At 31.8% G+C, this 16,887-nt stretch overlaps 1 protein-coding gene across 1 annotated transcript; it reads right to left on the bottom strand.

Moving 5' to 3' along the window:
- Positions 1-7,325: 7,325 nt before the first annotated feature.
- LOC107813125 (uncharacterized) lies at positions 7,326-15,065 on the bottom strand (the record flags this gene model as incomplete). The annotated part of the gene is made up of 12 exons (XM_075240461.1): positions 7,326-7,869; positions 7,977-7,999; positions 9,739-9,899; positions 9,988-10,084; positions 10,162-10,225; positions 11,552-11,630; positions 11,867-11,870; positions 12,767-12,807; positions 12,955-13,056; positions 13,961-14,029; positions 14,117-14,351; positions 15,009-15,065. Coding segments are annotated over 12 exons (1,029 nt in total), but the record flags the coding sequence as incomplete, so codon positions are not given.
- Between the last annotated feature and the right edge of the window lie 1,822 nt (positions 15,066-16,887).

The following is a 16,887-nucleotide window of genomic DNA, read 5'->3' as shown; positions in this document are numbered from 1 at the left end:
AGAAAATAATTTGAATTTTTTGAACCTTCCCACTTAACTACAACATGGACTCCCATGTTGGATTCAAACTCCTTTTGGGCATTTTTTTAAAATTATTTACTAAACCTTAAATTAAAAAAAAAATTAATCCAAGTCTAAATCATTAAATTTACTTTTTCAGACGTTGCGAGAATGTAATGAAATACTTTTTAAAAATTAATTTACATATTTGATATTGAATTTTTTAAAATTATTTATTAACCCTGAAAATTTAAGAACATAATAATTACTCCAAGTCTAACTTATTAAATATACTTTTTCAGTCGTTGCGAGAATGTAGTGAAATAGTTATAAAAAATTATTGTACATATTTGATATTGTATCTTATCATCTAAAAGACAACACGGTAATAAGCTTAATAGCCTGTTTGGGGTGTGTGTTCATTTTCCTTTAAAAATTTTTATTTTGTATTACCCCAAAATCTCCCACATTTATAAATGTCCCACGTTTGTTGGAAATGGGAGAAATTTATTCGTTCAGTTACTTTATTTTTTATAAAACTTGGCAATTACGAATAAATAAAAACTTTCTTCCATTGTTGGAATCAACAATTTTTACAATTTATTTACGAAGAAAAAGGAGAAAAATCTATATATTATTAAAATGAGAGGAAAAGTCTTCACAGGTTATTATTACTTCACACAAAATAAAATATTTAATAATGAAATAATCACAACATACACAGTAAAGAACGTAAAAATTAAAACTTTATATTGAAAATAAATACTATATTTTCTATCTATATATAATAGAAGAGGCAAAACAAAGATGGGATGATAAGTGTCATCACTAGAAAAATTCTCATTTTTAAAACCAAAATATATCTACATATCTTCTATCCTCTATATATTATTAAAATGAGAGGAAAAAGCCATCTCCTTAAGCCAAGTGTCATAATCAGAATATGTCACATGGTACTTTAGGACAAGCCTCCAAAAAAATAGGTGCTATAAATAAAATTATTTGAAAAGCAACTACTTCAAAATTAATAGAGTTAGTTAATACACGTTTTTCTGGATAGAATTTGTTAGTTTTGAATCTATGTTTTTGAGTAATGATATAGAAATATGAATATTTTTTCTTGAAACATGACCATTTTGTCTCCTGAATAGTTATTCCAACTTTTAAGTACGTATTAGGATATTTGGATGTTTTTTATTTTTGATATATTTATATATTTTATATAGTTTTAATAGACATGTAGTTTAAACTCAAATTCAAATTCAGTTGTTTGGTTATGAGTGCTCCGAAATGTTTGCACCATTTTCTCTCCTGTATAGTTATCCCAACTTTTGAAATGTTTAAAATCCAATAACATACGTTTTTACCTCCTTATTTTCAGGAAAAAGCAGGCTACATGAGTTGCACATTATTCTAACTTAATTGTTTTTAAACAAATTGAAAAGTCCCCCTTACATATTCTCTTAATTAATAATTAATAATTAATAATTAATAGTAATAATAATTACACCCTATTCTTTTTAAAAAAAATTATTTAAAATAAATTCTTGCCCTTTTTTTTTGGGCTAAATTATATAGAGATTCTTTATAGATTAATATTAATTCAAGCTTATCAAGTGTCCTAATAAAAAGTTCTAAATTTGTTTTGAAATATGCAAAGTCTTAACTTAAGATTAACCGTGCAGCCGTAATCTAAGGCACATTTAGGACTCTTTTTTTGAGAAGTTATCAATTTTTTTATATTAACGTTTTAAACTAACTTTTTTAATAAAATAGCGTAGTTGAACTACTCCTTTATAGAGAAAAAATTGCAGATTGTTTACATTAATTTTGTAAACTTAAAATAACTTTTAATTATACTTTTGAATTCAAAGCGGTTACAATTTCTCAGATTTATCCTAAACCCATCCCTTACAATTTTTCTCTCTTCTTTTCAATCTATTTTCTTTTTTTCTCAGTAACCTTATGAATTTTTTCTCTTTCTCTTTTGCTTTCTTTATTCTAAAAATCTTAGTAATGGTCGCAGCCTCGAGAGAATGACTTGATAAGATTCAAGATACATGTGAAGTGAAAGATAATATTGGTGATACCACTTTTTTTATTTATTTATTGAGAAGCTGAAAAATTAATCGATTGCAAAAAGATTAGTGGATCACATCGAATCATTATCAAGTAATGTTCTTCTACAACTTACATTATTGTGCAGTTGTGTAATATTTATTCCCGAACTATATGATCACGATAATATAATTTTTTTTAAACTTTCTAAGAAATGTAAAACTATAATGGCTAATGATTGTAAGGAGGCGGACGAAATTGTTGTAGCAAAAGTGTGTTTTCATAAACATATATATATTTTTTGATGTTGTAATTTATATTTTTTACTTTTCAGCAATTTAATTTTAAGGTTTTTTATTTGAATTTCACAGGAAGATGACGCATCAATTAATGCTAATGGGGATTTTAGTTCTCCTTCCATTACTAAATATTATTTAATGAACATTTGTTGATAATATGTTTGGTTGAGTATTTTTTTATTATTATTTTTTATTGAAAAAGTTATGATTTCAACTTTTTATTTTTATGTTTGTGTTGCAATTTACGAACTTAGAGTCTCATCAAGTATTGATTATGAGGTTAATGACGAAGCCACAACAATTAAGGTATGATTTAGTTAACTTTAAGCTTCTTAAATTGTTTATTTTAGTTCTCCTTCCATTACTAAATATTATTTAATGAACATTTGTTGATAATATGTTTGGTTGAGTATTTTTTTTTATTATTTTGTATTGAAAAAGTTATGATTTCAACTTTTTATTTTTATGTTTGTGTTGCAATTTACGAACTTAGAGTCTCATCAAGTATTGATTATGAGGTTAATGATGAAGCCACAACAATTAAGCATGATTTAGTTAACTTTAAGCTTCTTAAATTGTTTAATATTATGGGTATTACTTTTATGTGTTATCCTGTTAGTTTTTTTTTCTGTGTTAATATTTTTATTAATCCATTTGATTTATTAATTTTAGAAATCTTAAGATAATTTAGTCATGCCATTCAATGAAGATGTGTATAACTATACAAATGCGTTTAGAGGCTAAAATGAGAAATAATATACCAACTACTTTGTAAAATCATGAGCCATCTCAAGTTTATTATTGGGAAGTTAGAAGCAAAAGTTTATTTTCATGTTGCATATGATTTTAATATAATATTTTAAAATATCGATATAATTTATAAAATAATAGTAAATCAAATCTTTGTTTATAAGTTATAAAAAATTCAAGCAATTAAGTAAAATCATGCTAAAAGATTGTTAAATTATTACATTGAGATGCCACCAATATTCATAGGTCTATCTCAAGTTTGGATTGATTTACATTATTTATGCTGATATAATATTTATTTTATAAATTTAAAGAATGAAGCAATCTTGAGTAATAAAATAGAAGTATTAAAATAATTTAGATTTAAGGAATGTAAAATATCTATTTATATTATATTAACAAAGGAATGATAGGCAAGGACATAAGTGAAAAAGTGAAAAATAATCGTACGATAAAGTACTTAAAACTGTAAACACAATATATATACAACAAGAAAAAAATATACAAATAAAAAATCATCTAAAAGTATTATAGTAAAAAATGCATATAAGTACAAAACTGAAAAATAATCGTATGATAAGGTACGCAAAAGTGCAACACAAAATATATGCAACAAGAAAAAAAAGTATACGAATAAAAAATTATAGTGTGGAAATATATAGAAGATAAGGCATATTTGAATTTGCTATGAGAAAGTCTTTGAGTTATGATTCAACAAAACATACTTTATGGATAAGGTTATCTAACTGAAATCTTAATAGATGTTAAATGAAAATAAATATAATTTAAATTCATGTGTAGATAATATCAATAACTAAAACTAAAATTAAATATATCATATTGGAAACAAAATATAAGTAGTTCCAAATAATTATTTATTATAAGTAAAATGCTAAATAAAAAAATCAACTAAAAGTATTATAGTAAAAAATGCATATAAGAGGATGACAGGGATTATGTGAGGAATTTATGATTTTGAATAATTTGTAAAACAAATAAAGTAAATAATTATATAATGTTCAAAGTTATGGTTAACAAATTTAAACAGTGAATAAAGTTTATATATTGATTTTTTTTATTAGTGTTAACTAATATAACCATTCGAGGTGCCAAATATGTTAGCATTCTTTCATGTAAGCTTTACAATATTATTTTATAATATGCTAAATCTTAAAATTATTTAATAAACCTGTATATTCATGATTACATTTATTAATTGCCTGCGCATTGCGCGGGTATGTATACTAGTATCTAATTAAAAGGAGAGGAAAAAAACACCATATTGAACCAAGTGGCACTTCAGCACAAAGCTCCAAAAATCTTCAGGACAAAGCTCCAAAAATTTTGGAGTTTGAAAATATATATATATATATATAAAGTTTGAAACAAATAATGATAAAATAGAGGAAAACTAATCTAATCCTCTAACTCACGTTCTCACTTCCCATCCCCCATTTCACTTGCACGTTCACTTGCACAGAACCACCTGCATACATGCACACTGAAATATAGGACATTACACGGCAAAAAAAAGGAGCGAGAACACATATTAAATAATTATCATCTTTGTAAACACATTTACAATGAATCCTTTCATTTTATCTCTACCTGTTTCTTAGAGGATAACTGTCGTAATAGAGAAGAAATTATTACTCTATGCTATGACTAGGATAGAAGAACGAGTTGATTTGGGTAAGGAAACGTCGAACAACCAAGGTTCTAAGAGAACTTTCTTCTACATCGAAAGCAAGCATATAGATAAGGGAACTTTACTTTTTGTAAATAACACTTCTTCACCTCCTTTACATTTTAAATTTTGTTTATTTTGTGTTTATATTTTTGTTTCTACATCAAGATGTTGCCCAGATTCTTATGTGTTTACTAACGTTATTTGGCTTAAAATCTCCTCTTATTTTAACTGCATCTTTTGTGGATCTATCTTCATTCTTCCTCTAAATAAACTAATTTTTTTCTTTTGTTTAATTTTAGGCGCAATATGGGATTATCACCATCGATAAAGTCAAACCATTTAATAAAGAAGATTAAGATTTGCTACAACTGAAAAAGAAAATTATTTCATATGACAAAGAAAATGATTGTGTTCATTCTACTGTCGGTTTTGTGCATCCTTCAATTAACCAATTTTTGCATTTTTCTTCTACATTTTCAAACTTGCATATTAAGTGTTGGTTCTTATGCTTATTCTTCATTTGCAGATCTCTAATTGTAAGAAATATTACATAATCACTTTTAATTATAGCATCATACTATCTTCTTATGAATAAGCATTTCTCGAGAATAATAATAATTGAAAAACTTCCAACTTCACAGCTAAATGATCAAGATGTTTAGAAATTCTCTTATGAAAAGAGAAACATTCAGTAACATCTATATTTTCATAAAATTTGGCTAGGAGATAATTGTTGTTATTTGAGGATTTAACACTTTGCAAACTATCTTTTAATATGAGTCAAAATTTGATGCAGATGCTCAGGCGAACTTTGCTCATGAGATTAAAAACTTTGTTGTAGACTTGGAGTTGGTCATTTCATGCCATCATCGATGTTTTATCTAACTTCATTTGTTAATATAGATGTTCAAATTCAGGAGGAGATAGAAAAATGAAAAAAGGTACTTGAGAATGACTCATGGAAGAAAAATATCGTGACGGTACAAACAAGAATTTCTACGTGCTAACCACCAAGATTTGTATTCTCTCAAAAAGCTCGAAAGTTCAAAGTTTAAAGAAAATTGTATCAAAACTAGAAGAAGTGTATCACAAAAGATGTTGTTGACACAAATTTTAAAAAGTTGGTTAACCAAACTCATTGATTCGCATAACTTGGTGAAGAAAAAATAGAATGCTGATTAAGAATCTGCAACACAATTATTGACTCTAAATAGCAATTATTTAACCAAATAACTCTAAGACCCCTATAGGGAGTTTAGGACTAAATAAATAAAGGCCATGCACCTATAATAAATTACTCTTTTCAATATATGGGTTACTCAGTATTGTGTGCTCATGTTCCTGATTGATTTATTGGGGAAATAATCTTAAATCCCAACTTTAAAAACACGCAATGAGAGAAAGTGAGTCTTTGATTTAATAGACAAAATTAATGTTTAGCTACTCCTTCCGTCCCAGTTAAGTTTATATGAGGGTTGACCTATTTGGAGAGTCAAACAACTCTTTCTTTGACTATGATTTTCTTCAACTCTTTCATACATTGTGAATGATTAATTACGTAGACTTGTAGTACTTTTTATGTAATTTTTAAATATGTAAATTCTATTAAAAATTGCTCAAATAATCTATGCTTGAAATTGAATCAAAGATAAAGATGTTTGACTCCCCAAGTAGGTCAACCCTCATACAAATTGGAACCGAGGGACTATATATTATGTGATATGGATGGTACGAACAAAGGTATGAAGCCATATCTTCCGGTATCACTACTTTGTTGGTATATGTATGTGTGTACGTTCGAATGTTCAATTATAGAGTGCAACAAGATGATTCGCTCGAGAAGATGCAGGTTTATGTCCCCTCTATTCACATTATCATTCTGCCACGATTCACCTTAAACCCATTAATCGGATGCTCCAAACTTTACAATCATTCTATGATAACAGAAATTCATATGGACAAAATTTATGTGTGTGTTTTATGTGTGCGTCTAATTAAGTTTATTAAGCAATTTGTAACTTTATCAAGAGGTGCAAAACTATGCTAAAGATATATGATCGAAACTCGTGCGAGTTTGCCATGACATATGTGGCTGAAAGTTGATGGGAAGACATAGAAATATCAAAAGTATAAACATTGAAAAACTAAAAAACAAATTGTTCATTGCTTTTCTTTTGGAAATTTTCTAAGCAATTTTAGTTTATTTATAATTGATTAGGATACCAAGGGCCTATATGAGTGGAGTTGCTATACTACATAATGTTTTACGCATGACGAAAACTATAACGAGTGTCAGATGCCAGATATTATTAACAAGCAAAATAAAGGATCCATGTTACAACTATTATGCTTTAGATAAGTTCTTCGGTCATAGTTATGTTAAGCTAATTATGCTTTACTATGATGAACGCATAAATAATACTATAAAATAATTTCAACTTTCAATTTTTGTTTTCTTTACTTTACAACATCCGCGTATTAAGCGGGTACTATATAAAAGTAAGAACTTTACGTGTGTCATTGTGCCAACTGTCTCTATTTAACTATATCCGTAAATTTTACATTTATCTAAAAATAAGATTACAATTTTTCTTCTAATATTTTTCACACATCGCGCGGGCACTATACTAGTATTTCATAACCAGAAGGTAGTAACACAACAACAAAAAAAGAAAAAGAGAAACATTTCCCTTCTGTCACTAACTTCCTCTCTAACTGGCAGCTCCACCATCCCACTCATCCAACACAAGTAAATTTACTTGAGAAAAGGGCAATTTTATTTCAAATCTAGCACATGGGCTGAAAACTAAATTTGGAAAGAAGATATGAAACAAAATTTGATTTATATTTTCTACAAATATTAGGCCAAATCAAATAAATCTCCGGTATGTTGAGGGTCCATGAAAACCTTATATTGCTTTAGGCCCCTCATGACCTGCATTGTCAAAGACAGCATTCTGTAAAGTTGCATCTGATCATGAACCACCAGTTCCAGAAGCACCCTCAGTTTGTTTTTTCTCCCGTTGTTTCTCCCGCTTTTTCTTGTTTTTCAATGCATTCTTGCTCAGCTCCCTATATTCATGTGAAATACGGAATGATGTATAGCAACTTAATAGTTTGAACATCCGAAATATTACAAAAGAAAAACAAAAAAAGAGGAAAAGTGCATTGAAGCTTACCCTGAAGAACTTCCTCCAAATAACTGTCAAAATGAAACAGATGCTTACTATTAGCATACTAGTGGCGCAAACTAAAGGAGAAAAATATAACTGGAAATAACGCATGGATGAACTTTCAGATGACATGTATATACAAATTATGACGTTTTGAAAGTAGCTAATAAACCATCATGTTGTTACCACATTGCAAGTTTATCATCAGAATGTGTCCCGTAAAGGTAACTATATCCTAATGCAGTAAACATATTTTTTCGAAAAGTTCTGCGTTGAGATTAACTTCTGAAGAAATGTTTCAGAGAATATCTATATTATTCTTTGTGAAATCCTATCTCTAAGTATTTTTTATCCATATCCTGAAAATAATTATGTTTGTTTTCCAGAACAAAGTCTATTCAGAAAAGCAGTATCTTTTCAGTTCAGGAAACCTTCCAAAGCTTTTTTATAGTCAAATGGGGTGGAGATCAGTGAGTGAGAGAACATATTTGCAAAGTTCAGGATCCTCTTGCCCGGGCAAAAAGAAGAGGAATGATCAAGCAAGAAGTGCCAAATGTGTAATTTATTATCAGTTCCATCGCGTTCAGCCCCACCTAAGAGTGGTATCTTTTTTAGTTACATAGAGAAAATGAATTACAATAAAATTCACAACTTGTGTATTTGCTCCCTCCAAATGGTATACTGTCTAACCTCACCTTTTTTCTTCTCATTTTCTAAGGAAGAGAGTTCTAAAGGAAAATGAGCTGCCAATAAAGATTGGACAGTAATAACTGAAATATCAGATTTGGCTTTAAAATTTCAGGAAATGTTTTACAGAAAAGAAGGAAAGATAAAGATCCATGTAATTACTTGTAGAATAATTAAGCTCAACACATCTAATGCATTATATTACACACCTAAGTTCCTTTTATTCTCTACAGGTTGATTGCTATCGAACTAAACCATATGAAATTTATAGAGAACAAGAGCTATTCATATTCGATAAAGGACCTTAATATTCTTTTGGGATTCAGTCACCTACATGTCTTAAGGAGTCAGAAATAGAGTTCATCACAGAAAGGTAGAGAAGGGATGCTTCATTCAAGAAAATTAAACATGCATTTTGGGCTAGCCTTTTTATTTTTTCTTATTATTTACCAGCATTAAATCCAATTCACAATTGACATGGCATTAACCATTATGAGGATAATGTTAAGTCCAAAGATTGGATATATGGAGTAACCATTCTAGCCAAATTGTGGGAAGAGAATATCTTAACAATAGCAAGAGTATGAAAATCGAACACCTTTACTTTCTTGAAACTTTGTTACAATATAATATTACTGAAGAAATTTTTTACAAGGGAACCAACTTAATAAATATTCTAGTTGCTGTATACAAGGTCAGTTAACTTCACAAAGGTAATGGCTGTGCAGAAAACCCACTAGTGAGTAATCATCATATTAAAACATACCATATCATTTATGTAATGTAGTTTATACATTGTAATATAGAAGGAAATAACATAGCATATTCATAATGTCAGTGTTCTCCATTGGGAAATTAAAAGTATTAACTCCCCAGGCATGACATTCAAAATGCTCAACAAAGTTATTTTGCTCTAAGAATGTAGTTAAATGCCAAAAAATTCATTGAAATTATTAGATTGAATACCAATTATGGTAAGGTATAAGCACTTTATACACCAGCTTGGTGTGCTATCAATGAATACCTCCGACTTATCAGAAGAAAAAAGTTTTAAGTAATCAATAAAGTATCCCTTCCATACCTCTGCTTGAACCGCAGCAGCAACCTTCGCATGAGGTGGACGATAAGCAGCAGGTTTTGCTGCAGGAGGATTGGCAGGTGTAGCCTTCGGAACGGCCTGGGTAGCTTTTGGAACGGCCTGGGTAGCTTTTGGAACGGCCTGGGTAGCTTTTGATCCTTTCCCTGGAAAGACATTTTGGTTTCAGCTCCCATTATAACAATTACATGGGCATTACATCAAACTTTGTTACAAGATTTAAACAGGAGGAACCTGGCGCTTTAGCTTCATCTATTTTCACCGAGCCAACTGCCTTAACAAGGTCTTCATTGTCACCAAATTTTTCTACTAACTCTGGCTTCCAATCAACCTGTCAGAGGAGTGAACAAAGAAGTAAGCAGGCAGAGCAAGTTGGTTCGCAGAAAAAAAATTAGCAAGGCTATTAACCTGATACAATCTGTCAAACATCTTCTTGAAGTACAATGATCCATTGTGGTGAAAAATTTTAACCCTTCAAAAACATGAAAGAATGAGCATTAGCTATCATGTATTTAATAACAAAATTGCCAAATATATCTGCTTGCATAAACCTGGCACTCCACTTTCTCTCATTCCAAACAAAGGCAACAATTTTTTGATGGTAAAACAAAATTCGGTCTTTTAGCCAATGAACCCATTGCCTCACTCTTCCCACAAAGGCAACATTAGGCATGCTCACTAGCTTCTCATTCTTTAGAATCACCGAAGGCTTCTCAACATAATTATAAGTTCATGCAGTTGCATTAGGGCCATAATTCAACAGGTCCATTTTTAGTAAGGAAGATAGATAATAATTGCTATAACAAACCTACAGGTGGATTAACATCAGCATCTGAAAAGTTGACCACTAGATTAAAGATTTAAGACATTATAAAATCAATAGATTGAAAGAAGTCAAGTGGTCCAGACAGCTATCAAGATATTCTGATATGGTATAAAATGGGGCAAAATGCACCAACTGTGATGCATTAAATTGTCTTATCATTGCAAGCTACAAATTGAAAAATTTGTACACTAGCATAGGTACCGGCCAACTCTGTCTATCAAGCTTAGGTAGATGGGAAGAAATTACCTAATGCTTCTTGTCTCGGCTAGAATTTGAACCCTGATCTCTAAGGTTGCACCCACTTAAGGCCACACCCTTGGGTGCTACATAAATCACTATCTCTTATTTTCTTGTGACCAAATTATCCAATCCCTATGACATAATTGAAGGAGGCCAAAATGTCTGAGGAAATGGTTGGAAATTGATGAACAGACCAGGGGAAGGAATTGAGCTTGCTGTAAAATTTACCCGAAAAAGCTGTCAGAATGAGATCTTTGAACATCTGTTCGTCATAAAAATCACGGGATATTCTATTCATCGAGAAAATTCACCCAAAAAAACTAGAGAATAATTGAAAATCACTGGAGATTGTCGCAGGTTATAATTGAGGCTTATGGTGCAGGATAATCCTATTGAAAGTGGGTGTACAGTAAGATCTTTGTCAGCAAAAGACACTACCGTCATAAGCTAGGCAAAACCACTGGAAAAATATGAAAGATGGATGGGATGATTCGCAGGTAGTCGACCCCAGTGGGTCGGAATATTAATTAACCTTACAGGAAAAAAAGAGGAAGTAGGAACTTTTTGAGCCATGCTGAATTAGGGTTCAGGTGATCGAAATTAGTTAGGCTGGGAATGGAAATCAACTGCCATGAAAGCAAGAAATTCACTGAATTGTCTGAATAGAGTTCACGCGCTGAGCAGATGGAGTGGATCTCCTAATAAAAATCTGCAACCTAGTCAGTGCATTACCTCCACTTAAGACATGGCTTCTCAAATTTTGTTTGCTGAAATATTCTTGGTTTCGTAGTATGTTGGTTGATGCATAACACTCACAAGAAGCAAAGAAGACTCAAATAAACAAGACGGTTTTAGGAATAATATGCAGTGAATGACATTATCTTATCTCGAATATTACTGGTAAATGCATAGTAATTTCTAATAAAAGCTTAGATGTCATATGAAATATAAGAGAAACAAGGATAAAAGACCGAGAGAATGAGCGAAGAATAACGACTTACGCACTAATCCCTTTATAGGGACACTTTATGTACATGGTTGTTTTACCCACCTGATACAACATTTTTTTAAGAGTAGATGATACTACATTAATAAATATATATTTTAGATGAGTATATTATATCACTCCCTCTGTCCCAATTTATGTGATACACTTTCCTTTTTAGTCTTTCCCAAAAAGAATATACATATTTAGAAACAATTTAACTTTAAACTTCCCATTTTACCCTTGATGAGATGATTTATAGCCACACGAATATACGACCTGTTTCAGACCACAAGTTCAAGTCTTTCTTTCTTTCTTACGCTCCACAAGCAATCAAACAACATCACATAAAATGGGACGGAGAGTGTAAATATTATTGTTTGCACTTAACTATCTAACACTAACTATACTAACTATCTGATAATTCCATTGGGTTTTGTTTTGCACAGGGAGAATCAAATGGTCATATACACCAATTATGTTGATCGCTATATGTTCTAAAGAATCTCCTCGAGCATGATTTGCTAAGCAGCAAGCTTAGAATAGTTAAAAGTTTGGCATGCCTCCAATGAAGCTGATCATTTTGTGTTCTATTTAGCACTTAAATCTGGTATTCTACTTCCTTGATCTTATTTTATATGAGATTCTTTTCTTTTTGTTCTATCTCGAAAAGATTGACTCCTTTAACATCCCTATTTTACTCTTAATCACATGAATTAGGATGCTACTTGATATCAAAGCTGATTTTAAATTAGAAAAACTACACATCAAGGGAGTCGAACTCTTTCCATCTCTCGTTTAATTGTTGGTAATAAGGGAAATGTTGGTACTTTGATTATGTTTAGCCTATGTGTCAAAAGTCTTTTTTTTTTATAGGTAGTAGCAATCCATGATATTTGAAACAGATAAGAGTTGTGGACATTTCCCACTTCTGAATATAGTAATCATCTAGATATACATACCATGTCTCCTGGTAAGTTACCAAAGCCTGCCAAGCATATAACTGTAGAACAAGGATTAAGGCAAGCAAAAGCAGTAACTGCAGATGGAAATAAACTAGCAGGCTGAACTAGCCCCCTTTTTTCCAATGACCAACTAGAAACAATGATGACAAATTAGAAAAAGAATGTCTTTTCGAAGAAAAGGATACAGTTCCCCAGCGGATTCCATTTGATAGTGTTGTATGGGCCTGTTCCAAGCTCAAGCAGAGGATTGCACTTCTTGTCGAACACCGTGGCCATAGCAGGCATAACTAAGTGATTTAAGGAATAACAGCAGCATCCAGAAAATATATGAAACAATGGATTCAAGAAAAAATATAGGAATTCTAGCTGCATATATTTTTAATAACAGAGGTGTCGAGGCTATTTTGCACCTTCAACCAATCCACCGAGAACCTACTACTTACGACAAGCATAGGTATCAAGTAACTCTACCAGCTAATGCTTAGGCATGGAATAAATTTACCTAGTGTCATTTCTCCTATATTTGAGCCTTGGTTCCCAAGGTTGTTACTCTAACTCCTCGATTGCTGTGGCATTGCTTTGAAGGCGGATACTAGTTGCAAATTAATCTTTGAACAAATCCACTCGAGGGAGGAAATAAAAGCTTCTTTATTAGGACTACATTTAGACCCTATTAATGAACAGAGCGCATGTTCAGTGAGTATATAAAAGCAATGATCTAACGCACTTCACCTTGGACCTCCTCTGTAAGTTGAAGAGCAAAAAGAATATGTGTGCCAGATGTCCTCCACCATTTAACACTTGTCTCACATTTTTTATTGTGTATTACTCCTCTTAAGCGAGAGAGAAGATTTTAAACGAAATAATTAAAGAAAAACAGTAACACCCAGAACCACGAATGAGAGAATACTGGAAGAACCAAGCTCTAAGCTTTAGCAACTAGTTATAAGTGTGCATATATTCAAACTTCTACGGCGTCTAGAAAAAAGTTGCATCCAACTTCAAACTTTGTAACATTTCTTCCAAATATTCTTGTCTTCAACTTGTATGGTTTTTCACAACAAGTGTGTAACATTTCCATAGACTCTTTTCACTCTTCTTTTTTTCCCTTTTCTCTAAGGCTTTCTTTTTATTTTTTATAACAATTTCAGAAGCCTTGAGGTTGGGTTTTGGCGTGTTGGTAAAGGATACAACCATAAACAACTGCAAATTCTTTACCCGAATAGGACCATTGAACATCATGAATAGGGCCGTCTTTACCTGCAACATGCCCAAGGATCAGTAAGTCGCAAATTCACTCATTCAACACAACTTTGGCTGAAGATTAAGAAGATGAAAACAACATACGGAGAGGAACAAGCCCTTCATGGGTCCCATCAATAGTCAAGTAGTTCAACTTTGATTCTCCGTAGTAGCTTTGGTTTGTTTTATCAACATCTGATTGGACCACCACTAGAAGCCCTGTAGAACCAGAGTTCCAGCTCAGTTGCACAGTTGAGCAGCGGAAGAAGCTGCGTCGAGCAACAGCTTGACTTTGTAAGTCCTTTCCACATGCATATATCTGAACACTGGCTGGCATTCCCTGCATAAATTAATTTTCCAAAAGGTTAAATGGGAACCTTGAGAACTGGCAGCCTTAAGCACACGATACTTGAAGAATTTTATGTTGTGTTGTAATCTGGTTGCACGAAACTAAGGAAGTATTTTACTCTTCTATTACGCCTATTTGGTTTTTGGATATTACTGTGCCGAAAAGAATTCCAAAATATTCAGGCAACTTTTCAGATTCACTTTGTTGACTACTCTCGAGTAGCTTCCCCTCAGCTTTCACTACAACAAACACATTGTCCTGTGCTGTGCAGAAATACAACTCTTTAAAACCAGCAAGACAGCTTGTGCATATCTGGATTACTATGCACCTCCCGTATAGAATACGTTATGAAAGCCTGCCATATATTCCCAAAGCCTCAAGTGTATTTTTTATTACATTAAGGAGCAGCTTGAACAACTACTGGAAAAAGCTTTTGAATTTATAGAGAAACTTTTAGGATGGAGTGCACTTCAATGAGACTTGACTGAATGTGCTCGGCATTAGTTTGTGTCAAGTTCTCTAACAACAAGCATACTATGGATTAGTTAAAAAGTCAGGAGGCATATCAAAATGCACATTCATCGTCAAGAGTATAATACATGGATGTTTCAAATTGATAATTTAATGAGTATCCAATAATTTTTAGACCTTGGATTCTGGAACAAATGCAGCCACGTAGGATCCAGGGGCTTTAAACCATGGAATTCACACCATAAACTAGGATCTCTCTGACTGGGGTCCGACCGAATTGGTTTTGGAAACCTTGCTTCCTTTATGTTCCTCATGGTAGACACCAACTTGAGGAGCATAAAACACACTATAAAAAAATAAGCTCGTGCTACGTCAAAGATAGTATAGAAAGTATCGTCTCTACAGGAATTGAACTAAATAATGTTCAAGTGATTTTTAGTTAAATGTTATCCAAGATGATTAACACTTTTATTGAAAATGATTATGAACTAAAATTAACTACAAAAACAAAAGTAATTGACAATTGATCACGAAGAACTAGAGATTAGCAGAGTTGGTTTGTTATCGGTGTGAGAATAAGGATCATGACATGATAGGTGCAAAATTATTATCCTAGAATTGATACTGTTAAATTTCACTCTTAATATTCTATTGATTCTCACTAATTCAACAGGTTATTTTCCTATTGTTTTGATTCAGGTTTCTCTCTCGATTAAACCTAAATCGTTCAAATAAGCTAATATGAAGTGCAATGAAACTTGCAAGAATCTATTGGTAGGAATGATATAAAAGAAACTTCTCGCAAATATTTCTCAATCTTAATGAAAATGGTAGATCACAAATCTCTTTCGATTACTTTAAATAAGTACCAAAATAAATTAAGGCATGCGTTGCAACAATATTCCATATTGTGCTCCTATTCAGATAAAACACGATAATGAATAAAATTACAACTAGATTTAAAGCTCCTCCAATAAATTCAAGTAATCAAATCCATAGATAAAAATTAAATCATCAAATCATATCAAACCTTAAGGTAAACTACTCCATAATCATGGAGGAAGTCATCACAAATAGAATTAAAGAAGTAAAAAAATCAATTCAACATTACAATCCAAACTCTAGTATTGAATTGGTGAAAAGATGATGAAATCTTGTGTCTTGAAGCGTCCAATGCTCTCCAAAAGTTCCCTAAGTCAAACGTCCTCTCAAAATCGTATTTTTGGTGTATTTTATATCTTGTAGTAATGGGCCAAAACAAAACTATCCTCTCAAGCCGAATTAGGAAAAGTTGTGCGAAATATTATACAGGTGTGTCATGCCATGCGTTGTGCTAGTGCACTTTTCCAGAGAGTTGATTTTTTTCAAAAGTCTGCCTCTACACTACCATGTCGCACCCCATGTGGCACGGTAGTGCAAATTTCTTAGAGTTCCGCATTTTGTCACTTTTTAAAATCCAGAATTAGTTCTCGACCCCCGAACGTGATTCCGTTTTAGTTTCTTAGGCTTCTACTCAGATTTCAAAGCTCTAATTCATTGATTTAGCTACACAATCGCTTCCTAAAGCGAAACCGCCCTCTACAAAGAATAATACACGTGATAAGTACAAATCTTCGTCATTTAAGCTCAAACACGAATAAAGTTTAGTATTTAGAGTACAAAATATAACTAAAACACATATTCCTAGCCTATCATCAACACCCCACACTTAAACTATTGCTCATCCTCGAGCAATCTCACTATACTTCAGATAAAGACGACTTTTTTTAAACAACTCTCCTAACTCATCATGCCAAGAATATTTAAAGCATACTAAGAACCCTATCGTAACAACTCAGCCTCAAGACTCAACTAAAAAGCACCAAGTATTTCTCAAAACCTGCTTAGCTATTTCTCACGACTCCAGTTTTTTCCGTAGGATGTTGTGATGGCACCTAGTCTCTAAGACTAGGTAAGCCTAACATTCATGCAGAATAACTAAAATAATAATTAAAGTCTCAAAACTCAAAAAATAATATAAGAAAATCTCCACAACTCAACATATATATAATTGCCA

Source organism: Nicotiana tabacum, chromosome 20 (genome assembly GCF_000715075.1).
Source record: "Nicotiana tabacum cultivar K326 chromosome 20, ASM71507v2, whole genome shotgun sequence".
Lineage (NCBI taxonomy): Eukaryota > Viridiplantae > Streptophyta > Magnoliopsida > Solanales > Solanaceae > Nicotiana > Nicotiana tabacum.
The sequence above is the reverse complement of the archived record's forward strand: the minus strand, read 5'-3'. Positions and strand labels throughout refer to the sequence as shown.